At 35.7% G+C, this 27,037-nt stretch overlaps 3 protein-coding genes across 58 annotated transcripts in view; 1 reads left to right on the plus strand and 2 right to left on the minus strand.

Annotated features, from left to right (window-relative positions):
- Nucleotides 1-17,863, minus strand: part of cep128 (centrosomal protein 128) — a 52,428-nt gene extending 34,565 nt beyond the window's left edge. For 5 of the 50 annotated variants that reach the window (XM_087296252.1, XM_087296244.1, XM_087296231.1 and 2 more), the window contains exons 1-11: nucleotides 17,783-17,863; nucleotides 17,268-17,432; nucleotides 17,092-17,178; nucleotides 16,875-17,001; nucleotides 14,586-14,707; nucleotides 11,003-11,094; nucleotides 10,844-10,916; nucleotides 10,186-10,305; nucleotides 4,189-4,303; nucleotides 3,985-4,085; nucleotides 2,221-2,478 (exon numbers count right to left, since the gene is read on the minus strand). In XM_087296252.1, the coding sequence (XP_087152378.1) occupies nucleotides 2,221-2,478; nucleotides 3,985-4,085; nucleotides 4,189-4,303; nucleotides 10,186-10,305; nucleotides 10,844-10,916; nucleotides 11,003-11,094; nucleotides 14,586-14,707; nucleotides 16,875-17,001; nucleotides 17,092-17,178; nucleotides 17,268-17,414 (1,242 nt within the window). In that variant the 5' untranslated portion in view covers nucleotides 17,415-17,432; nucleotides 17,783-17,863. 50 annotated transcript variants of the gene reach the window in all.
- The window catches only part of dsc2l (desmocollin 2 like), a 1,349,056-nt gene that overhangs the window by 21,792 nt on the left and 1,300,227 nt on the right, over nucleotides 1-27,037 (minus strand). The window lies entirely within an intron of this gene.
- Nucleotides 17,886-27,037, plus strand: part of tshr (thyroid stimulating hormone receptor) — a 43,525-nt gene continuing 34,373 nt past the window's right edge. The window contains exons 1-2 of one of the 7 annotated variants that reach the window (XM_087297259.1): nucleotides 17,886-17,947; nucleotides 18,090-18,123. Coding sequence is in view for 3 of the 7 variants with exons in the window: in XM_087297255.1 (XP_087153381.1) it covers nucleotides 18,474-18,637 (164 nt within the window). In the remaining 4 variants the exon portion in view is untranslated. 7 annotated transcript variants of the gene reach the window in all.

Consider the following 27,037-nt stretch of genomic DNA (forward strand, 5'->3'; position numbering starts at 1 on the left):
TTGTCTTTTTGTAGAAAACACACAGATCTTTTTAGGGTCAGAGGTTTTTGAGTTATTGCCATCTATCACTGAATGTGTGTCAGGAATATTGAAAACAAAACCAACCTACCCCCGCTCATTTCTGGCGCCCCCTGGATGTACAGCGCCCTTAGCATTTACCTATACTGCCTATGCCACGGGCCGGCCCTGATGCTGCCGTATTTAGGCCCGGTCAGATTACACCAATTTTCACAATTTTGGCATGATTTCCTTGACGTATGGTGTCGTGGGGATTCGTGACCAGAGATGTATAAAGTACTAGAGACCCAGACTTAAGTAAAAGTACAAGTGCTCGATCAAAAAAGTGACTTGAGTAGAAGTTGAAGTGCTCCTTAAGCGCCATACTTAAGTGGAAGAACTGAAGTATTCAACAGTTTTTGTACTTAAGTATTGCAAGTAGTATTTCAAAATTTACTAAAGTATTGAAAAGTATTAATGTAGTTATTAAAGAAAGCAGTCAAAAGACATCTTGTTTATTTTGAAAGTCTTTTTTGGGGGCACGTGATTAAGCAGAACGAAAAGAAACATGGCTTACGATACTGTAATTCTCCCCCGCTTGAACCACAGATCTGACAGATTGTGACAGCTTTAACACACACCTTGCAAAGTTGTGTGTTACAAAAGAACTCCGTAATCCACTCAAAACACTATTGAAACTCATTTTCGGATCACAAATTACCAGTTGTAAACGCTGTAAACGGAAGTTCTAAACATTCTACCGGAAGACGCTGGTCGCTATGGCGCCCTCCATGCAGCAGCCAAGAAAAAGGTCTATAATTGTACTGAGTAGGGGTGTGAATCTACACTGGTCTCATGGTTTGGTTCGATTACAATTATGATGCCATCGATACGGTTAAATTCGATATTTTGGTCCATTGACGATGCTTTCCATACATAATTAGATTTTTTTTCACAACACAATAATTGTTTTATTTAAAATCTATAAATATATTTAAATATTATTGTAATACAATTTTGTTCTTTAATACAGCAGTAAGATGTAGGAACTGTAACTTTAATTTGACCTGCTCAAGGAAAATACTTTCTGAATGCATCAAACAAAACTCCAAGACATGCACAGAAGACTGCATGAGCATTTATAGTAAATAAACTAAAGTAAATATGATACCGCTTGGTTTTTGTGCGCTGACAGGTGAGGTCTTATATCCCTATGATTGGTTATTGCCTTCACCTGCTCAACAGAAAGGGCTGCTATCGGCTGTAGAATAAAAGCGATGTTCACCGATGGTGAGAAGAACAGCCACAGTTACAGTCTGTTTGCACATAATACGCGGTTATCACAGGTAATTCTTTATAGACAAAGTGGAGAAAACTTGCATCTCAGGCACGCTAGTGTCTGGATCCACAAGTATCGCTTTAACAGCCAAGAGGAGAGGAAAAGTTACCTCACAAACAGGCCAGCGGGTCAAATGTACAAAGTGAGAGAGAGAGGTAAAGATGGAGTTTTACAGCATTTCTCTGTAGTATTCATTTAATTTAATTTTAAAGACTTCATTTCAAACTTTGTGAGTTCATACAGTTTACTGACTTCATATCTTTTTTCATTAGATTAACCATTTATTCATTAATTTTCTTACGGCTTAGTCCATTTATTCATCAGGGGTCACCACACCGGAATGAACCACCAACTTATCCAGTATATGATTAACACAGCGGATGCCCTTCCATCTGCAAACCAGTACTAGGAAACACCCATACGCTCTCACACATACACTACAGCCAATTTAGTTTGTGGATTAACCAGTATGGATTAATTATTCAACTCAAAAATAACTATTAAATGTGGACTAACAAAATAGTATCAGTTTAGGTTTTTAATAATGCATTAGAAAACACTGAAACTAACTTAAAGATTAATAAATGTCTTTAAAATATATATATATTTTTTTCTTTTTTTTTTTAGTTCATGTAAACTAAGGTTGTTATCTAATGGCAATAAAATTAATTCTTATTGTAAATTGTCACTAAGCTCTCTAGAATTTTCAAAAATTATCTGACATTATTATGATGAACAAAAACAATGGCAGACTGGGCAACCATTACATAATACTGGTCTTTGCTTCTCCCAGGCCAATATGGTTTAGAAACACTTACAACACAGCTTATCAATAATAATCTTGTTTGTTTATTCACTGGCCATGGAGGTTTGTGAAGCCTTACCCATTTGTTTTTATCGGTGCCATTTCTGCTCTCATTCTTCAGTTCCTGAACCTCTCGTCCCAGTTTCTTACACTTAGTCTTCCACTGTCGGATTGCTTCCTGTGCCTTTGACCGCAGCTCCTCTCTCCTTGTCTCACTTTCAATAAGCTGGGCCTTTAGATGTGAACACTCCAAACTATTGTTCTTTACAAGAGACTGGACCTCCTTTAGTTGGCTCAACTTCTGCAACTGATGCTGCTCCAAATCTGCAGAAAGGACCTAAATAAAGCAAGCAAAAAAGAAAATCACGGAAAAAGAGCAAGCTAAATTATAGACAAATCAGATGCCTCAAAACTATTTTACACCATGACTGGATCATTATTAATTTATTTGACATTTTAATGCTTTTTGTAGATTTGACAAAGATTGTAAGCACTTATGATCAAGTATCAGAAATGTCTTCATATATTTTATTTATCTCAAGAGGAAGAATGTCTGCTTTATCCTAATTAGTGTTTGTTTCTTATGTATCATGTAGGCAGAAGCCTGAAGCTAGGGCTGCAACTTTGATTTTTCAGTAATATCGGAATGCAGTGATCTGTGCTTTGGAACAAAAACAACCCAGCTAGCAAAATTCATGTGGCTCAAATCCGGCCCACACCAGACATGGAATGGCGCAACTTGTCCGCCCCTGTTTGCCAGATCTGGGCCCCAATTAAGCCATGGCAATATCGCATATCAGCCAGAATTCAACGAAAAAAAGAAAACTGAGCCACATTTGCCATATGCTCTCTGGGCTGCTTTAGGCTCACAGCCACATTAGCCAGAGTTAACTTTGCCAAATATTTGCCAAAAGTGGCCCTCATATGTTTCAGGATAACCTGGCAACATTTGCCATATCTTCTCTGGGCCACTTTAGGCTCACAGCCACATTAGCCAGAGCTAACTCTGCCAAATATTTGGCAGAAGTGGCCCACATTTGTTTTAGGATAACTGGGCCACATTTTCCATATCTTCTCTAGGCCACTATAGGCAAACAGCTACATTAGCCAGAGTTTACTGTGCCAAATATTCGCCAAAAGTAGCCCACATATGTTTTAAAATAACTGGGCCACATTTTCCATATCTTCTCTGGGCCACTATAGGCAAACAGCTACATTAGCCAGAGTTTATGGTGCTGAATATTTGCCAAAAGTGGCCCACATATGTTTTAAAATACTCGGGCCACATTTGCTATTTTCTCTGGGTCACATTAGGTTCACAGTCGCAATAGCCAGAGCTTACTGTGCTAAATTTTTTTTTAAAAGTGGCCCATATTTGTCTTAAGATAACTGGGCCACATTTGCACCTACTCGTGTGAGCCACTTTAGGTTTAGAACCTGATTACCCTTAAATGACTATGCCACATTATTGCAAACTGTGGCCCACATTTGTCCTCCATCATTTGGGCCAAATTGATTATTTTCCACCTGGGCAACATTAGGCTCACATTCAGATTATATTTTGCCATAAGTGCCAAATCTTTGCCTTAAATGGCCCATATATGAATTTGAATCTTTCAAACCCACCCTTTGCAATTGTACCGGTGGGCCACTTCAGGCTCACATTCACTTTGTCTGGGCTGAAAGAGGACCACCAGTGCCGCATAAAGTGGCCCACATTTATATGCTATCTGGGAACAGCATGCTCTCTTTCTACACTCTAGTAAAATACTTATTATAACAGAAATGTTTACCAGAGAGGATCTTTCCAGCACTGCTATGAAACAATATGAAATGTACAAACCTCAACCTGGAAAGCAAGCTGAGCTTTCTCTTTCTCTCTTTGTTCAATGCTTTTCTTCAGCTCTTCAACCTCACTAGAGACATACAACCCTCTCTCCAGCTCTGTGCGTCATAAGGGAAGAATACACACATTGTAGTTTAACAGCACACGATCCACAAAAACCTTGCCATATTAGCATGTTACCACTGTCGACGCCTGTGACACCTCCTTGCTGTTGTCTCCTTGCGCTCCTTTGCTGAGACAGCAGTAAAGACATCTCCCTTTGCAATTGTACATGGTCTTTCTCTATCCTGAGAAGCTGCGAACGCATGTCATCCATCTTCAGGGCAAAAAAAAGAAAAAAAGAAAAGGCACACACGTTAAAAAAAAGAACCCTAGAATCTCTTTAGGTATTTTTCTAAACTACAATCAATTGGTGAAGTTTTGGTTCCTTTTCCACTGTTGCCCCTGACTTGGCTTGCTTGGGATTAGTGGAGCTGTGCATTGGTGGAGTTGATCTTCAGTGGTTCGGCCTTAATCAGTGATTTGTAATACACCGATCTCAACTACACTGAACTTCAACGGTGACATTTAGGCTGCTTTCACACCTAGATGTTTACTTTGGTACCTGACTCGTTTGCCCGGTTAGCTTGATTTATTTGGCGTACGGGAAAGCAATTGGACGATGAAACTGAAACCACAATAATTCATTAGTATGGATTAGGGCCTCTTTTTGCGGCCAATTCAGCATCAATTCATATTGGGAATGACCGATACAAGTCCTGCACAGTGCACAAAGGGATTTTGAGCCATTCTTCTTGCAGAATAGTGGCCAGGAGGCTAAGATTTCCTGACTCGCTCCTCCAAAACACCCAAAGTGCCTTAATAATATTAAGATCTGGGGACAGCGCAGGGCAAGGAAAATGTTTAATTTCACTTTCATGCTCACTAATTCACTCTGTCACCAGTTTTGCATTGTGTATTAGTGCATTATCATTCTGATAGACGGCACCGCCTTCAAGATACAATGATTGATACAATCATTGCACATGATCCTCTAGAATGGTTCGGTAATCCTTGGCAGTGACGCGTACATCTAGTATTAGACTTGGGGGAATGCCATAATAACTGCAGCCCTTATCATCACTGATCCACCCGCATGACTCACTTTGAGCATCAATACTTTAAGTATGAAGGGGCTTTGACTGAACAGGGTGATATTTCACATCATTTTGTAGTCAAAACTGAAAAACCTTTGGCAATTAGCAGAATTTTTCGTAAAAAAAAAAAAACTAACTGCACAGTAATTAAGTTTTACATAAGATTGCAAAGATTTGTTTTTCATTAGATATTAAGGGCCCTATCATACACCCTGGCGCAAGACGCGGCGCAATAGTCTTTTGGTAGTTTCGGCTTGGCGCAAGAGTCGTTTTGAGGCGTTGCGCTACGCTGTTTAAATAGCAAATGCATTAGCGCTCATTTGTGTGCCCATAGGCGTTCTGGTCTAAAAAGGGAGGCGTTCTGAGGCGGACTGCTGGCGCGTTGCTATTTTGAGAAACTAAAATAGATTTTTCATTAGACCAAAACTAACCCGGTCTAAACTCCGGCGCAGAGTTACGCACTGCTTAATACGCACAAGAGAGCAATAGGCAAATATCTTTACATATGAAAAAAATGTAAACATTAAGGATATATATAATAAGAATAGATATAGGATATAAATATAAAGGATTAAAATATTACAAAACATATTATTTTCTAGCCTTCATAAATATGAAAAACCACTGCTTTTATGCCTTCATCTCGGGAGGCTTTTTCAGTTCATTCATAACAATTTGCTTTTGTATAATGTTATTATTATTAGCAGTATTATTTATTATATCCATATTTATATTTGTTTTATTAAAAACAAGCTTAGATTTGCCCACCTGTCAGGTTTTAGACCATATGGGGCACAGCATGTGTTTTAGGATATAACTCAGGTTTTTGAGCACATTTTGTTATTATTGTTCATTTATTCGTTTGCTGGAAATTAGAACTGAATTTAGAAATAGTTTTGAAACGAATATTTGCGCTTAACAAACAAAACTAATTATTTATAGACTAATTGATGTCTGTGCGTAAAGGTTTCCCTATCCAAGAGCGAAAGTGAAAGTAGATCCATTATCTCTCATTCTCACGCAGTAGATGCTCTGTTTAACAGTTTTCTGTTAATTAAAAAACTGTTAAATGTTCGCTAGTGAAATGCTCATTTTTTCCACTTAGACTTACTTTGCGTCCTGTAAATAGCGAATGCGCTCTTGGCGCAACGCAGCTGGCTCTTAAAGGGATCGAGAGATGAGACTCTAATTAGTTTATTCTCAAAACACACCTATAACTCATTAAGAAAATAAACTCAACGCTTTTAGACCATGCGCCATGGCGCAAAGCAGGTTTTCCCATCCTTAAATTAGCAAAAACACGTTCTGACACGCCCTGAAAGCGTTTGCACCCTGCGTTTTGCGCTCTGCGCATGGACCTTCAAAATAGAGCCCTAAGTCTTTAATGGACATTTATAAGGATTTATAAAGCATAAATAGTCCTCACAAAACTGCATGAAGTTGTGTTCATAAAGAATTCATTAACATACAGAGTAACCAGTGTTACCAGTGCCTGCATAATAACATATCAAATGTGGATTTTAAGTAATTATTGATTTGCTTACTCATTCTTAATCTACCAACTACTTTTAAATACAACTGGTTTGTAAATAATCTACTAATTAATTTAGAATTGACAAATGCTTCAGTGAAAAAGTATGAAAATACAATTATTAAACAAATTATACAAAATCTCAAACAAAATGTCTTAAGATGTAGACTTAATCCTTAACAAAGTATTAACTATTTTCTAATGCTAAATAAATTATTTATAGTGTGTGAAGTGTTACCTAGCATGCATATGAAGCACAAATTGACATTTTTTTTCAAATTTATTTTCACAAAAAAAAAGTTTATCACTACAATGACAAAAACTGTAAGTGAGATGCATAATTATAGCAGATATGATGCTATTAAATCACTGTCTATATGTTTGATGTGCATTTTGGGAACGCATATATAGAATTATGACACTGTTAAATGCTATGATGGCATCATTCACCATTCTAGACCATTATGTAAAATCAAAAAGCGACACAATGTTTCTCAACGGCAAGGCTTTATTTTGATGGTCTATTTGAGTATTAGTAGACAGTCTGCTTAATTTCTGCTGATACTGCTCCATCAACAGACTTTTAACTGACTATAAGAAACTTTGAAAGTACATGTCAACATAAACACCATAATCCTAATCCCAACCTAACAATCTACTTACAATCTAATGAGAATTAGTTGGCATGTAGATGCTATGTAACTTAAATTAAACAAACAGACCATTGAAATAAAGTGGGTTTCTCAACAGCTGTTTTTTTTTATCTTCCCAGATATGCTTGTCTTGTTAGTTTATTGTACTTTCACAACAACTGCACTATTTGTCAAGGCCCAAGCCAAACTGGCTTTTCAGTGGCCTTCTGCAATGGAGAGAAGATGGAAATAAAGCTACATTCATTAGTCACCTCTCAGATAAATAAGGCGGTTGCTGATGGAGGTCTTTCACAAGCAGATATTGCCCCCTGCTGATAGGAACATACCTTGAACCTACCCTGAACCTCTTTCTCTGACAGATCACCGATTCACATACTAATAAAAAATGATAATAATAATTGTAAACATTGTTTACATGCAGAGCCTTTCATCAAGTAGAATGCATGCTAATTTCGCTTAAGCATTTTTCAAATTGTTGACTTTACTTAATAAGCCGGACTAAAACCTGCTACAGACTGACACTGCAAAGTGGACTTAGACTATTTCCAGCCCTTTCAAAGATTTAATGGCTTGAAACTGGTCGAAAGACTGGTCAAAAAGACTAGTAGTTTACAACATTGAAATAAAGAGTTAACTAAATAATTGCATAATCCTGCATTTTCAATAGGCTACTGTTCCTGATTGCAGACACGTAATTTTACATATTCACATTTCACTTATGGGATAAACATTGCATACCTAATGTTGGCCCTTTATTTAAAAGCTTTATCACCTGAATTAATTTTAAATTAATAAATTAGTTAGTAGTTAATAAAAGTATAGATAAATGCATACAATATTTTAATTAAATAACACTTAGATTTAACCAAATATATTGTAGTCAACAAAATCTAAAGTAATTTAGTCAGCTAATATCTGACTCTTTAGTCTACTAATATCTAAGCATACTTAGATATTAGTATTCTGATACAGAAGACTAAAATATGACTGAACTTAAAGTGAATTTTAGTCAAAAGATTAAAACAAAATCAAAATTTTCAGTCAAAATTAACATTAATGACTAGGTATAGTTGAAGTCAGAATTATTAGCCCCCCTGAATTATTAGTCGCCCTGTTTATTTTTTTCCTATTTAAAGGAGAGCAGATTTTTTTCAACACATTTCTAAACATAATAGTTTTAATAACTCATCTCTAATAACTGATCTATTTATCTTTGCCATGGTGACAGTAAATAATATTTTACTAGATATTTTTTCAAGACACTTCTATACATCTTAAAGTGACATTTAAAGACTTAACTATGCTAATTAGGTTAACTAGGCAGGTTATGGTTTTTAGGCAAGTTATTGTATAACAATAGCTTTGACCTTAAATTGGGTGTTAAAAAGTTAAAATCTGCTTTTATTTTAGCCAAAATAAAACAAATAAGATTTTCTCCAGAATAAAAAATATTATAAAACATACTGTAAAAATGTACTTGCTCTGTTAAACATCATTTGGGAAATATTAAAAAAAAAAAAAAATCAAAGAGGGGCTTATAATTCTGACTCCAACTGTATACCCAGATTTCTTTTATAAAAAAATAAATAAATAAATAAAAAAAAAGAAAAAAAAAAAAAAAAAAACATTTTTTATATAAATCTTTTAAATAATTGAATACAGTTTATCTTTGTTACACCTCCAAACATACTTTTTTGTGCCTAAATTCTCTTGAAAGGCTCAGTCAAAGGCCTTGAAAACACGTGTGAATGATAAACTTTCACTCTGTTATGGTTACTTAGCAGTGACTCTACAAACCACATGTGTTCTGCTGTGGCTCCTGGTCAACTACAATTCAGATCTTCATCATTGCAGATCTTGCAATGTGACTATTGCAAATGCACACATTCATTTTGATAACGAAACGGTATATTGTGCAGACCTAGAATATATTTAAAAACATTTTTTAGAATTTAACTGGTAAGGCAGGTATGATCTTTTACATTGAACCAATTATATAAATAAATCTGGCTGTGTACCTACAGTTGAAGTCAGAATTATTAGTCCCCCCTTTTTTGAGTTCACAAATTATGTTTAACAGAGCAAGGAAATTTTCACAGTATGTCTGATAATATTTATTCTTCAAGAGAAAGTCTTATTTGATTAATTTCGGCTAGAATAAAAGCAGTTTTAATTTTTTTAAGGCCAATATTATTAGCTCCTTAATTTTTTTCGATAGTCTACAAAACAAACCATCGTTATACAATAACTTGCCTAATTACCCTAACCTGCCTAGTTAAGCTAATTAACCTAGTTAAGCCTTTAAATGTCACTTTAAGCTGTATAGAAGTGTCTTAAAAAATATCTAGTCAAATATAATTTACTGTCATCATGGCTAAAATAGATCAAATAAATCAGTTATTAGAAATGAATTATTAAAACTATTATGTTTAGAAATGTGTTAGAAATTTTCTCTCCCTTAAACAGAAATTGGGAAAAAAATAAACAGGAGGGCAAATAATTCAGGGGGGCTAATAGTTTTAACTTCAACTGTGTGTACAAGAGTATAAAATTAAAATAAAACTGCATATTATTACTCTTTCTAGATTTATCTACAATTGCAATGACTATTTTTGTGGGTCAACACTGGCAAGCATGCAGCAGTTTCAATGCTGACCCTGGAAACAAATTCAAAGAACATTTATTTTTTCGAATATATTATATATTTCGAATATATATTTTCCAGAACTTTTGACATTGAAGTTACATAAATTGTTTTTTTTTTTTTTTTATAAAACGTAGTAAACATAATTTATTTTGCAGTGACCCCTTTATAAAAATACCAATATGAATTAAAAATAAATAGCAATATGCAGTTTTCAATAGTTAAGTGTTCTACCTTCTGTAGTTGAGACATGCCATCTGGTTTCTCTATGTGATGTCTTTCAGAAGCCACCTGCTCCCTTGAGTGCATTTCATCCTCGATCTCCTGTAGACGTTTCTCTACCCGTAATGAGACCTAAGACACATCATGCAAGTTGACTCGACATGCTATTTAGTCCTTCAAAATAGCTCTGTTTAGCTAAAGCAATCTTCTGTCATTTATTATAAAATATTCCATACAATGAACTATATCTTCTACAATGTGAACTATACAGGGCTGCATGGTGGCGCAGTGGGTAGCACGATCGCCTCACAGCAAGAAAGTGGCTGATTCGAGCCTCGGCTGGGTCAGTTGGCATTTCTGTTTGGAGTTTGCATGTTCTTTGTTGGCGAGGCAGTGGGTTTCCTCTGGGTGCTCCGGTTTCCCCCACAGTTCAAAGACATGTGGTATGGGTGAATTGGGTAAGCTAAATTGTCAATGTGTGAATGAGTGTGTATGGATGTTTCCCAGTGATGGATTGCAGCTGGAAGGGCATCCACCACGTAAAACTTATGCTGCATAAGTTGGTGGTTCATTCCGCTGTGGCGACGCCAGATTAAAAAAGGGACTAAGCCAAAAATGAATGAATGAATGTTCTATACAATGTTTTATACAATGAATTATCAGCCCTTACAAGCTCTTCACTTTTTGATGCCCGAACGTGGCCTGCAAGATCCTCCAATATCTTCTTAGTTTCTATGTCAGTCCTTTTGTAGGGCAAAAAACATACAAGAAAAAAATTATACAATGGATTTCTAATATATATTCATTATAATTACATGACTATAGTTACCTGTTTCTTTTGCTGATTTCTCTATCAATGTCATCACCCAATCGAAGTTGATCACTCCGCAGGTCTCTAAGGGACTGATGCAGTGAGTGTATCTAAGAAATGAAGAATTTAAGACTCCAAATATGAGACTTTTTAATACTTTTTAAGACCCCACAGACACTCTAAATACATTCAAGCCTTCCAGTCACTGACTTAAACTAAAATTGTCTCACCTACAATTCCCAGATGTTAAAAAATGCTTTGATAAAACCAGACAAAAAGAATAAGGGGCATATATATATATATATATATATATATATATATATATATATATATATATATATATATATATATATATATATCAACACAATCTCACGGCAATTCTTAACTTTTTCATTTAGTGGCTAATTCGTATGAATTCATACGATCTAATTTGTACAATTTAGTACGATTTGCTTATCCCCCAATGACGGTTGGGGTTAGGGGTGGGGTCAGGTGCCACGCCTCCTTTTTAAAATCGTACCATTTTGTTCGACTGAACTCGTACGAATTCATACGAATTAGCCACTAAACTGGCAAAACGTAAAATACTTACGTTTTCTCGTGAGATCAGGCTGATATATATATATATATATATATATATATATAGTTTTACATACATATACATAGTTTTACATAAGGAACTGGTAAGAGCAATTGGTCTATAGTTATTTTGGTCAGAGTGGTCTTGTCCTGGTTTAGGTAGGTATCACTGTTGCTTCTTTTCAGGAAGCTGATATTTTAGTGAACTATACCGTAAGTTCTTTATGAACTGATAATGAATTTTATCTGAACCATTAGCAGTGTAATGTGAACATGTAAATGAGTTAATTGATCCTTCCTTCATAAAAAGTTGGTTTTAAGCTTGGTATACTTTCAAAAAAAAATCAGTTCTTTACAATCCTGCTGTGTTCATGTTAGTTGAAATTCAGGGAGGCAGTTCCTTATTGATGATCTTCTATTTGTCTGAGGTATCCCTTGTTTTTTTAATATGTTGTATACGAGAACCATTGTCCATTCCCTCCAATTTACGAATCCCAGATCCTCTTCATGAGAGCTTTTTTCCGTGCTTCAATAGCTTTATTACAGTACATTGCTCATTAAACCATGGATTGGTTTTTTGTTGAGGTTTTGTTGATGTTCTTGGAACTGCTTCATCTGCTATAGCAATTAACTGCTGAGTGAAGGCTTCTATAGATTTTTGATATTCTTGGGTTGTTGTTTTTTTTGCAACATAGCTTGAAAGAAGAGCCAGTGTGCTTTCTTGAGTTGCCACTTTGAAGTTCTAAGTTGTACATTAATTTGTGGAAATATGAAGATAATTGGAAAGTGGTCACCACAATGGTCATCCCAGACCCTCTATGAACAATCTAGTAAAAGATGAGCACTGCATGTTGTCAAATTGCAGCATGTGTATCTTGACTTGGATGAAGATTTTTTTTTTTGTTCTATCATTTAATAGACATAAATAATTATTTTCTATAAAAACGTTCATTTTTCTTCCTTTGACATCAAATAGGTCTTTATTAAGGTTTGTGACTGTTAAAATCACCCATGAGTACACTATATATGGAATGTAACTCTGAAACCATTTTATCCAGTTCTTGAGGTATTACAGCTTCGTGGGGGGAAATCTAAATAGGAATATAATGTAATAGCTCTATGAAGAGTAAATTGAACCGCTATTGCTTGTAACTGGGTATCCAATTCAATTTGATTGAGGATTAGAACATTTTTCACCAAGACAGCTGATCCCCCAGAAGACCACTGTAAATCCGGTCCACATACACTAATCATTTCAATTTTAAAAGTCAAGGCATCATTTAAAGATAAATGGGTCTTCTGAATACAGTAAGCAAGTTACTGTAAGTGCTGTAATTCTGCAAAGTTAGTTTTAATTCTCGAAAATTCCACTGTATTGTTTGATTTAAGACAGGTGCGACCCGCACCTTTTTTTTTATTTAATTTTATTTTTTTTACACATGTACGAGAGACGAGAGAAAAGTCAACAGGTGAGCCTGTGACACAGCTGATACAAAAATAAATGCATGGTAAGCTAATAAAATAAAGCTAATAAATTACAATTATGGCATTAAACAAAGTAATTCTGGCTGCCAGTTAAAAAATACATTGCTCAAACAGCTATATTTAACATTTTATTGAATAATGGTTTTCTGATAAATATTCTATAAAAGTTTCCATGACATCTCAATTCATAAAATTAACTCAAAATAAGGATTCCTTGTTAACTGGAGCAATTTATATTAAGGAATTTATAAGATAGTTGATATGTTTCTACTTTTGTTAATAATTTCCATGACTTATGGAGGCATGAAAAGCATAATCCTTATTATTGTTATGAATGAACACATTACAAATACATCAAACTAGCTAAAAAAATCAAATTTGATTAAGGCCCAATCCCAATTCAATTTTTGTACCCCCACCCCCTAACCTTCCCCTTGGCCCCTAAAACCGAGTGTGAAGGGGAAGGGCTTTAAAACTTACCCCTAAGAATTGGGACAGCACTACAGCACCTGCACATGTCATCGCGATCTCTTGCTTCCTATGCGATCAGACGATCACGACTGCTGTATTTATTCCAGTTGCTTCATTTATTGGTATTTATCTTCAGGAAATCACACATATATTATGTCATCATAAAGATCTAATGTGGCAATAAGATCATAACTGTACTGTGCATTTAACACAGTGGCCATATTAATCAACGTAAACACACCAAAAACAACATTAACATTATAGTAGTCACTTTAAAATGCCCATTCCCAGCCACTAGACGTTTCTGACAGGGTATTCGAGAGTCATCGAGTGTCAGAATGTTGTGGGACTGCTGAACAGGAGTTATTATTAGGGATTATAGATCACACAATTTAGCGTTTTGTATTTAAGTGTTTTTTTTTCTTTTTTTTAAGCATGATGGTAAAACACGAACGTGGTTATGAATATATTAAAACTTGTTTGTTTGTTGTAAAAATTCGTAATAATGACAAAAAAATACTAATTTGTGGATCTCCTTACTTCCGGGTGTAACTATCTGCCATTGTAGCTGGTGTATTCTGGGAAATTTTCGAGTGTGGTCCTGAAAAATCTTCGTTCAAAGGGCTATTCACCCCTTCCCCTTAGCCCTACACCTTCAAGCTAAAGAGAATTGGGACACCCCTTCACGTGAATGTGCATAAAAGAGTAAGGGGAAAGGCTAAGAGGTTTAATTGGGATTGGGCCTTAAAATCTGTCATCATTTATTCGCCCTTCTCTTGTTCAAAACCTTGAACGCGCAAAACGAGGGGTAAGGGGAAGGGCTAAGGGGTAGAATTGGGATTGGGCATAAGATAAGTACTCTGGATTAAAAAAAGACATGCTTCACTACACAGTTAAACGCTGTTATTCTTGATTAAAAACACAATTTTGGTCATATTAGCCACTGCTACCACAAAATAACCTGAATCAAACAGGCCATTTTACTGTGTCTCGAATGCAAAACAAACCTTTCTGGTAATTCAGTCAAGTCTGGTTCTAAGATATATAGTCATGTGTCTAGTCTTACCTCATCTTCAGCTTGAGTGGCGTCTCTGAAATGCACCGCGACAGAACCAGACCGTCTTCTATTACCTGTGGCTGCACTCCCATAATTTCTCAGAGTGGACGTCGGAGGGCTGCACCACCTTTCTACAGGACAAGAAACAGAAATCTGGTGGTAACATGCTGCTTAATGTAACTTATTACATGCTGTATAATGCATACTGTATATATATATTCATTCATACATTCAATCAATCCTTTTCTTTTTGGCTTAGTCGCTTTATTAATCTGGGGTCACCACAGCAGAATGAACCGCCAACTTATCCAACACATGTTTTACATAGCAGATGCCCTTCCAGCTGCAACCCATCACTGGGAAACATCCATAAACTCTCATTCACACACATACACTACAGACAACTTAGCTTACCCAATGCTCACCTATACTACATGTCCGGACTGTGGGGAAAACCGGAAGGAAACCTACGCAAACACAGGGAGAACATGTATCCTCCACACAGAAACTAACCCCAGAGGGGCTAAGGGAAATGTTAAACCTCACTTTCATCGTCAACCTTAAGTCCTTAGCAGTGAAGCACCCATATAGCACAAGAATTGCGCCTAGAGAATGCCATGATATTGCAGCCCAAATCAAACCAAATCACTGATCCGCACACTTGCTTTATTCTAGATGGTAAACTTCTTTGGAGCATCTCCACACAATAAATCTCTTTAATGTGGGAAAGACGGTGAAGGTGGACTAATCGCAGAACAATATATGCTTTATATTGTCCACAAAAATATGTTTCACATTGACCCAAAAATTCAGATACAGAAATAGCATGCACTAAGTTTTAAATGCATTAAACATATGTTTCACATTTAGGCTACTTTAATTTATATCCGGGCTACCAAAAACTGAAGAGTGCCCAGAAAGGCTGCCAGCGATTTTTTAAATTTGTGATTCCTAAATGAGATTGTGCTCCCAGACCTCTTTTCAAAAAAAAAAAGATGGAACTACAAATACCTGTCAGCATAGTGGCAGATTGAAAAACAAGACTAACATCATATGCTAATGAGGGAGAGATTGTGACAAATGGGCGGGGCACTTAGAATCTGGTGAGATGTACAAAGGGAGAATGTCAATCAAAATGTTTTGCAGACTGTTTTTATAAAGGATGATTATAAAAAAAATTTGATTGATAAATTTTTGCATATTACGTAATATATATATATATATATATATATATATATATATATATATATATATATATATATATATATATATATATATATATAGGGCGAGGCAGTGGCGCAGTAGGTAGTGCTGTCGCCTCAAGGTCGCTGGTTCGAACCTCGGCTCAGTTGGCGTTTCTGTGTGGAGTTTGCATGTTCTCCCTGTTCGCGTTGGTTTCCTCCGGGTGCTCCGGTTTCCCCCACAGTCCAAAGACATGCAGTACAGGTGAATTGGGTAGGCTAAATTGTCCGTAATGTATGAGTGTGTGTGTGTGTGGATGTTTCTCAGAGATGGGTTGCGGCTGGAAGGGCATCCGCTGCGTAAAAACTTGCTGGATAAGTTGGCGGTTCATTCCGCTGTGGCAACCCAGGATTAATAAAGGGACTAAGCCGACAAGAAAATGAATGAATGAATATATATATATATATATATATATATATATATATATATATATATATATATATATATATATATATATATATATATAACTCAAAACAAATTGACATAGAAAGTATATGTTAACTTTATATTTTATATTTATTAAAACATCTGTTTATATTTTCCAGAACAACTGACCACAGAGTTAAGAGACCAGAAGAATATCAATCTATAAGGATGTTTTGTACTTTCAATGAGGAAAATAAATATGCGTTATATGCGACCAAAAAGTCTGCGAGTTTAAAGTACACACTGTACTTTGTAGAAATTCTGTGAATTTAACTACACAACCCAAAGGAAATAATGCTAATAAAAAGGATAAGAGTTGGATCTCTATAGAACGAACATGACTGACTTTATTTTATTTTACATTTTTGCATTTATGAGGAAAAAAGTGTTGTTATGGATGTGACATCTCTCTGTTATGGATGTGACAGACGTGAAATTGACTTTGGTTAATCAAATATAATTGATTGAATACATTAACAGATACATTTTCGAGCATTTCTAAAGTACTGTAAAATATTTGTGCACACTAAAAACTTAGAAACGGTTTCTCTATTTTGGTGAAAACTTTTCATCCCATATACAGTATGTATATATATATATAAAGAGAAGCTACATCTCATGTTGCTGTACCTGTGGCGCTGCCATCCTCCAAGTCACTTGTTTGCAGTATGGAATTCGAAGTTCTCCACCCACTGGTAGACTTCCTCAAACGCTGTCCCTGCAGATGCTGGACTGACTCCTCTAAGCTCTCTCTCAGCTAGAACACAGGGTATGGTCTCAAAACAAACCCCTTATCTGAAATTGAAATCAAAGACAATGTCATACAACTCTGAGCACCAACACTCACCGTCGCCATGGCTTCAACTTGATCATCTGCGTGTTCCTTGTACTGTTCCAACATCCGATCCACTTTGTTTAGATTTCGGCTTGTATCCTGCACAAAAGCACAAGCTTGCAAGTCAAAGGATCCCTGCTGTACACAACGGAGCAGTCATTCACGTGCAATGAATAAAGACATCTTACCTGCAGAGTGTTTGCTAAAGTGTCGATTTTGACCGATATGTCTGATACATGTGTATCCCTTGGAAACCCACTGTCTGACCTTTCCCTAGCCCGCCATCGATGCCCTCTGGGTCTATTATATGTGCCAGATTCACTGGAGGAGTCCATACTGCCATGAATCAGGGGCTAGAAATAAGCAACGCTAACGTATATAAAAAATATAATAAACACCTTTGTCATTCGTAAAACGTGCATTATATATCTGTCTTAACTAATGTTACGCGTATAAATTCTCCAGATTATGAAAAAAATATTTAAGATGGATAATTAGAAGTCTAGTGAAATAAAGATCCTGTAAACATTAACATGCCACAGAGAGTTAACGTTAATGTTAAATTACCAAGATCAAGCTACGTTAGTTAGCTTTGTATTTGTTTTTTTGTTTATAGTTAAAAAGTACTGCCTCAGCGTAGACTATCGAATCACAAAACTGCTAAACTATAAGACACGTAACGTTAATGTACATTAAACTATACCCGAATGCCCAGTTGTTAGACAATTTTCGGATGATCAACTTGTGATACCGCTATCGTCTGCTATGGCAACTTGAACTGGCCGCCTAACAGGAAGACAACAAACACTATGAATCATGGGAGTTGTAGTGTTACAACCCACTGTTCTTTAGAGCAACTGCTTCATGTGTGAGCTAATCTCTTACGACATTTCTTAGTTTTGTTTGTGTTAAATGTTTGTTAAATGTTTGTTTAAATGTTTATTACTTGCTGTCTTGCATAAACAGCTACTTGAGACGTTTTTAATTAATTAGTGTCCTCGTTTTTACAGAAGACTGTAAATATTTCCAGCTATATTTTAATGGGTAAGTTAGTCCAGATTATACCTTCGTTTGCGTAGGCACGTGTTGTGATTTTTTTTTCAGAAAGGTTTTTAGGGCTTACTTATAATTACTAAAAATCATTATGAGTAAATATTTTTGCTGAACATAACTATTCAGTTCCTATAGCAACCGCTAGGGCGCCTCAGCCGACAGCCTCATTCTTCATTCTGACTAGAGTCAGAGAGTGACTGTCTCAGACTCTCGTCTTGCACACATTTAAGCTTTAAACTCATTGTCGGTGTTTTTCACTGTTTAGCGTTACTTTTACAAACCAAGTAGAGAGACTGTAGGGTTCGTGTGGAAGAAAATAGCCTACATTTATTCTTTACACCATGAAGACACATGTGATGTTAGTATTGATGCTGCCACTTGTGAGTGTGATCGGATGGACGAATTCATGCCCGCACGGTTGTGAGTGCTCCCAATGGAAAGCCTTAGTTGTCTCATGCATGGATGTAGATTCTATTCCAACGTTACCCGAGAGAACAGAAGTCTTGTAAGTATTTTTTTTTCTTAGGATAATATTTGTGTTTTTGTTATATGTAATTTTCCTTTTGAATTAGCAGAAAATAATTATAGAAACCTGAAAGTTAAAGTATTTCCAGAAGTTCTATGGTTTCCGCTATACATACATGTTAACCATTAAAAACAGTAGCCTACTTTTTAAAATAATTTGTGGTGTGTTTGGGAACATAGTCACGTAGGCTATTCAATCTGGATTTGTTGGTTTGACACATTGACACTACAGACCACCGGAGATCATTCGTCATAGTTTAAAAACTTAGTCCTATTACAACCAAATCAAATTATTTGATAAGTTGGGTTTCGTGATTTTACAATATAATTTGTCAATTATTATTATTATTATTATTATTATTAGTATTATACTTCAGATTAATCTATACATTACAACAAACAATGTTATTATTAATATTGGTTAAGAACCCTGCTGATAAAAAACAAAACAATAGAAACCATCATGGAAGAATCTAAATGTTTCAACTACAGATATAAAAAAATAAAAACCATATCAGGGTTCAACGCTAAGGATTTTTTCTAAAGGGCCGATCAGGCCAATTGTTGATATTTTAATAAATAATAAATAATAATAATTATTTATATAATAATAAATAAATAAATAATAATAATAAATAAATAAATAAAAGTTAATAGCTATTTCTTAGCCCCATATTTTAAATAATGTGGCAAAATAATGTCTGTAAATCTAGAATTTAAACATTTTAAAAATGTTAATAAATGTATAATGAGCAAAAATCAAGATTTTATGCAAACAAAAGAGCAGTATGGAATATGTGCTGGAATTTTATTACAATTCTAAATTATTTTTATATAAAAAATGGCTTGCCAAAATGACGACATCTCATTATTATAATTTTTTTTGTTTGTTTGTTTGTTTGTTTGTTTGTTTCTTAATGTTGTACGCATGTAATTGTCTGCTTCCAAGACTTTAGAAACAGATGTTTTCTTTTAGCCTTATAGTTTGATGTTGCCGCCATGCTGCCATCTTTTCGCTGTAATGGTTGTTACCAGGTTACGGAAAAAAATAACATGCTCATTGTTACTGGCTGATAGGGGCCAGTAACAATCCTATCTACTGTCCCGAGCGTCTTCACGCTGGCCCCGGACCACCAGCCCTGCATATGCATTTTAATGAATCCTAGTTTGTTTTGTGACACTTTAGAAAATCGTTTTTAAAACACTCAACAGCTACAGTTTCTATTAACACCATTAAATGCAATTTCCATTATAATCAGTTAACGCATTACAAAACCATTATGTTACGAGAACCAACGATCGCTCTCCGGAGATCGCTGGTTTCCACTATACCAGGACTACACTTCCGCATATACCAGGACTACATTTTCATACATGCACTTCTTCCAGACACACACGCCTGTTCATTCATCTAACCTGATTACAATCACCAGCTGAACCTTGTCACAGACTGATAGCATACCATACATAAGCCACTCATGAACCCATCCAGTTTGCAGAGTCTTGTTTACCCTAGTGTGACATTACAACGCGGTTCCTTGTCTTGTTTCTCCGTGTTAGATCTTAGCCTAGTATTCCCTGTTTTCCTGTTTAGCCGCCTGCCTTGTGACCTGTTGCCTGTTTATACGACGACGATTTTGGATTTGCCTGCACATACCCGTTTGTACCTGATTTGACCACTGCTTGCCTGACGCTGAATAAACCTGCATATTGGATCTTACCTCCGTTGTATCTGTCACTCCCTCCCTGGTCGTTACACATTAGAACTTCTGTTATGGTTTCTATTTGTTATTTTTTGATAGGGGGCAGGGGATTGGGTGCTGGGGTGTTCAGCAGGGAATACCCTTCAGTTGATATAAGAACTGAAAACTACAACTACGCCATCATTCTATTCCTTTTCTGCTACCTGCTTGAAATATGTATTTCATGAAATTTTGTTTTTAATATGTATAAATATTTATGGTGGCATGATGGCTCAGTGCAAGAAGGTCGCTGGTTTGAGTCCCCACTGAGTTTGCATGTTCTCCCCTTGTTAACGTGGATTTAAAGTTTACCCCACAGTCCAAAGACATGTGCTATTAGTGAACTAAATAAACTAAATTGTTCATTGTGGGTGTGTGTGTTTGTGTTTGTGTGAATGAGTGTGTATGGGTGTTTTCCAATGCTGGGTTGCAGCTGTAAGGGCATCTGCTGTGTAAATCATATGCTGGAATAGTTGGGGGTTCATTCCGCTGTGGGGACTCCAGTTTAATAAAGGGACTAAGCCGAAAGGAAAATGAATGAATGAATATTATTAAGTAGTATGGAAAAATATATGATTTATATGCAAAACAGTTTACATAGTGTATTTTTAGTAGATATATGACGAAATTGCTTTGTTTACCAAACAATTGGTTCTAATTGGATTTGCATTGAAAGTAAATGCAGTTAGAATAAAAGTTTAAAAGTTATCATTTTTATTTATTTACTTAATGTGCTACAGTTGTTCTCAGTTGCTTTGGAAATTCTCAAAACCGCCTGTTCAATCTTCACACAGGCCCGTGGCCAGGAGATCCCATTTCTGACAATATTTCTAAAATGCTTGATAGACATGTTAATAAATTAGCCACGTCAATAAAAGCTTTTTAATATTTTTTCCACATTTTTTGAGTGCCTTGGATTGATTTTTGCCATTTATTCTCATGAAACATCTTACCACAAGAGCACAGTCACATTATTTTTGCTACCCCTGAGCACTTTTTGTTTGATTTTAGTATAAGCACTTTGACAAAAATGTAGGAAGTAAGTGCGGTAATGATAACCATTCAAAAAGCTAATCCAGCATAAATTTATGCCTAAAATATCCCTAATATGCAGTATTTGAATCTCATGATTTGAATCGAATAAATGCATAAAAGTCAATTTTTTGATACAAAAGAACCACTCCTTTTAATTGGCTGGCTACGGGCCTGTCGCATCATGGTGTCACTTGTGCACATCAAAAAACCTTTGTATATTCATGTAAGTGATTATGTCTCTAACGTTTCCAACATTATCAATTGCTTATGTCATGTTGGTCAAAATGTATTATTTTGGTCTCTGTTGAACATTTAACAGCAGAGACCCCACAACATTTAATTGTTTGTTCATGGCTTTACATGCAAAATGGCTGAACAAGTTGTCATAATATTTAGTCTTCCTAATGCATTTTTCTATGCACTTCCCTTAGGCTTTTTTTTTTATCTGTTTAAAATTGGTACATTTTTCCCAGATGAATCCTGACTTTTTCTAATGAAGGTGCATCTCATAGTAGATTCCTCCTTGATTATTGCAATGCCATTTACTGGTTTACCTACGGGTTCTATAATGAAGTTGCAACTGATACAAACTGCAGCAGTCAGAGTTTTAATGAAATTGAAGAAGCGAGAGCACATCACACCCGTATTAATAGAATTACACTGGTTACCTGTGCACCAAAGAATAGATTTTAAGATTCTTTTATTGGTTTATAAAGCACTTCACAACATGACACCTTCCCACATTTCCGACTGTTTATCAAAATGTAATCCAGACCGTTTGCTTTGCTCTTCTAGCGCTGGGCTTTTAGAATTTTACTCTGTAAACCTGATGCGATCTGGCGGCACTTCTTTTAGCCATTTTGCTCCAAAAATTTGGAACTGTCTCCCTCTTAAAGTGACAGAATCCCCTAGTATTCATGTTTTTAAAAAGCGTGTTAAGACACATCTTTTTAAAATTGCATATGAATACACAAGCTTTTAAGGTGTATGCATTTTATTTATATTGTTGTAGGTTTATGTGTGTATGTATGGTGTGTGCTTGTATATATAAGGACTATTGTGTGCGTGATCATGTGGATATAAGCTTATATTTTGTGTACATGAATGCTTTTATCCGAGTATATGTGACAAGTTTATGTGGTCTGTTTTAATGCATTTTTGTTGTTTGTGAGGCACTTTGAGTTGCACGTATGTTGGAAAAGTAAAATAAAATGTATTATTATTATTATTATTATTATTATGTTCACATTTCTACTTTTTGTTTTTCTTTGTGCTATGCAGTACTGTCTTTTCCTTTCTGTACCACAATGACATGATCTGTCAACAAACTACAGTACAAATAGCAAAAAGAAAAATAGAAAATAGGCATAGTTTACATTAGAACACTCCTCCAGAGTACAGTTATATTGACAACATGACTAAATGATTTGACATATCCATACACAATGACGCAAGGACTTGTCATTCTGACAGCACTAACATGTTCATTGACGGAAAATTAGTTTTGAGAGATGAACTAAAGGTTTTGAGGCTTTGTTGGTAATCTATGGTGTTTTCCCACAAAACACAACTGTGTTCAAATTACGTCTTTTAGACGTTTCTTTTGGACAATTAAATGACGTCACCCAAGGGTGCAGAATGAAAGTTTTTATGACGTGCTTATTGGACTTAGACACTGCCTTAGATGAAATCAACCAAAACATTACATCTCTCAAAATCTCAGCAGGATCATTAAACACCTCTACAGACAGCACCAGCAGCTTCACTTATTAATCTGTTTGACTTTAATATTATCAGAAGTTCTCAGTCCCAATTATTGAGAATTAAAGTTTTAAATGTTTTATTGAAAAAAGTCACCAAGGCAGTAAAGAGTGGTTACTTGCATGGGGTGATTTACGTTAACTTTTCTTTATTTGTTGAAGCATTGTGTTATGTCAAAACCTACTGCAGGACAAAAGTGATTGTTGCTTTTTTTAAAACGTTTGATTCACTGATTTATCCGTGATTTTAATTTTGCACAACGATGATAACATGGTGTTGGTTTTGCTGAGATACTAGTAGAAATCATATGCTCCTGCATATTGAAAGCCAGCAGTGCATTGGTCATTGGTTTCGAAAATACATTAAGCGTCTGAGTGGCTCATAAAAGAGACATCAGGAAACATCATATTCTTCTCAACGATGGTGACACATTTCATACTGCAGTGCATGCTGGGAAAATCGAACAACCCTTGTCTGTGACTGTATGGAAATGTTACATCATCAGTGAGATGCATCCGCCGATTCTTAATGTGTATTTTTAGTGCTTCAGATGTTCATTGAGCTTTTAAAACCTGATCAATCCATTGCTGGTTTTAAATGTGTTATCAGTGTATTTAACAGCACAGTGCCATTAATATACAAGTCACTAAATGAAATCAGCTAATCAAACTTTTAAATAACCCAGAAGCATTATCAAACTGCTTCTAGGTTTTATTGCTGTAACAAGTCACATAAGTTAGTAATCCTTTATAACAATTAATAAAGCTGATGTGCTTCACTGCAATGTTTATATATATATATATATATATATATATATATATATATATATATATATATATATATATATATTTGTGATATTTTAGCTTTAACAAAACATTTTGTACAATCAAGGTTATATATATCTTTTTTTCTTTTTGACCCTTGCCACTGAAATGAATTAACAAACAATTAAAATAAAACTAAAAATGTCAACAGAAATAGAGAAAAATATAGCAAAATGGAATAAAATACTAATAATAATAATTATAATTAAAAAATAAATATAAAATAATCTTTAAAGTATTGTATACATTGCATTTACAATTATAAAATATCAGTTGTGAAAATAATTCAAATAAATAATTACCTACATGATGATACAAGGCGACGCCGTGGCGCAGTAGTTAGTGATGTCGCCTCACAGCAAGAAGGTCGCTGGTTCGAGCCTTGGTTGGGTCGGTTGGCATTTCTGTGTGGAGTTTGCATGTTCTCCCTGCGTTCGCGTGGGCTTAAAATATGTGCTGGATAAGTTGGCGGTTTATTCCGCTGTGGTGACCCCGGATTAATAAAGGGACTAAGCCGAAATGAAAATGAATGAATGATGATACAAATCATTAATCTGATACATTTATTGTGTTCTTCTGCATAAATATGAAACCAAATCATATTGGTGATCTCATTGCACAGATTTCTTTATGTAAAGTAGTTAAAAGGGGAGAGTATTCCTTTTTTCAGAAGGTGAAGTTCCTTATTTCGTTTTCTACTCCTTGCTAACAACGTAGCAAAGGACATAACATTCTCTTTGTTTGTCCATTATATTTTGTGTTCTGGTACACCAAAAAAAAAAAAAAAAACACAAACCAAAAACAGACATCATTTAGTGTTTTAAAGATTTGTGTCCATTTTTTTTTGACAAGCCCAGAACATATGTAGTAGTTTTAAACTATAACCATTAGATATAATGAAAATCATCTGAACATAAAAGTATTACCTCTACAACACTTTTATTTGGATATTATTTGATGTTGTTTATATTGAAGAAGTATTAAATCAATGAAGGTCAAAATTGTTAATGCCCCAGCTAGCAAAATTTATGTGGCTCAAATCCGGCTAGCCCCCCCTTCCAGGCTACCTATTCCCCCCAGGAATACCACTAGTGCCGCATAACTGTCTAAAGTTGCCCGCATTCATATAATATCTGGGGCTAAATAAAGGTATTTGGCAATTCCCCTGCGGTGTCTGTGCTGTGAAATTTACTGTGTTAACATTCTGATTACATATTTGTAGTACATTTTTGCAGTGCTGTTTGTGTAGATGTCCAGAACAAAGATCATTGGGATTTTACAAAAAAAAAGTTTGGAACAAAAAGCATTCAGCTCTGATTTCTTGGAAGATGGATTGTGCAACTTTATAACACTCAAAAAAAAAAAAAAAATGTGGACACAATCGTGAAAATAACAATTTGATTCTCACGTTCACTTTTAAGAGGACATTGCTGACCTTTCCTTTTCTGTTGGCGAGTGCCTCATGCCATGCTCCATGCTCTAATCCACACCTTCTGTGGGTTTATTTAGCCATCCAGGAAAATTCCTCCATGGCTTGTCTGTCCGGTCTCAATTACACAACCTATTTTTCTTCCATTTCGCCTCGTCAGGCACCATTACATGAAATTACCACCAAATCAGTGCGCCACTTAAGGAGGACATACTTTGGAGTACAACATTCCTCCTTCTTCAGTGTGTCTGCTTGACAAGTGGAGGACAGTTTAATACAACCTTGAATACTTTAACCCAAAAAATACCAGATAGGACTAGTAACGCAGGTCAAGTAGTGCACTTAAAAGTGCACTCTAATACATTGCTTTAATACATTGCTGACCTGCGAAATCACATTATTTGACTGCGTTAGACCAATCGAGGATCATAACATGACCGCTCTTTTTTTTAAATGTCTAATAAGCTTGTTTAATCCCGCCCCTTTTCGCAGCACTGCACGACAGAATATCGCATGTTCAAATTCTAATGTGACTGTAGCTTTAAACAGAAACAAAGAAACATTTGCTTAACATAGCTAAACAACACTCAGCCCTGAGGGTTTCAAAGTGAGCTGTATATATGTGCGTGTAATCAGTACTTAAGCAGCATCAGCTGTGTGTATGCAATCAGTCAGGATCTGGAATCGGTTGTCTGTGTGGAGCACGACTGGTTCTTGAAGTCCATTTACCAGCAGATTTGTAGCAGCTTATTGCAAAATTATTTACTGAGCTCCTACCTATTTTTCCTCTCTTTATGCCGAGTTCAGACTGCATGATTTTCAAACTAGTCGTGTCACAGATGTTTTCACACTGCATGACTATCTGGGCTAGCGTTTCATCGCTGCTTTGTTTACACTGCAAGATGGATCGGCGACAGGGACATTCACATTGCATGACTTTACTATAGGAAGAATCGCCGACAACTTCGTCCAAACTACGTCTCACAGCCAAAAACATGTAGTATGTCTTTTGTTATTAACTACATAATGAGAAAGAAGCCTTTAATGGGGTAGAACATGTACATGTTTGCTCACCTGGGTTTAAAGGGAATTAGCCATTTCTCCTCAACGTTGATAATAAACAAATTTCTTTCTGTATGAAACGTTAAACAGACACAGTTGCTCCTGAGTCCTGTCAAACCTCCACTAGTTTTCCTCCATTTCGTGGGTCCAAATAAACCGAAAAAGAGCGCTTTTAACTTCTCCCCCAGCCTCCCGCTGGCCTGCAGCAGGTATACACACACGCACACACAAGTGAAAGCTGCTCTTTCATTGGCTGTAGGCGATGGCTGATGTTATTTTCAGTCAAAACTCAATTCACACGGCATGATTTGAATCGCAGACAGCTCCAGATATTTAGCACGCCAAATATCTCACAGGCATCGGCGACTCATCTGCGATTCTCTCAGATCGCGTTTTTGATAGTTCATACTGTGTGATTGTCACTCACGTGCACGAGCAGCGATTTGCCTGTGATTTCAGGCATTTGTCGGCGTTTGGCATTAAGGCATTTGGGTATGCCTTATTTTCATAACCCAGTGTTGACAGGT

Source organism: Danio rerio, chromosome 20 (genome assembly GCF_052040795.2).
Source record: "Danio rerio strain M-AB ecotype USA chromosome 20, GRCz13ab, whole genome shotgun sequence".
Classification (NCBI taxonomy): Eukaryota; Metazoa; Chordata; class Actinopteri; order Cypriniformes; family Danionidae; genus Danio; species Danio rerio.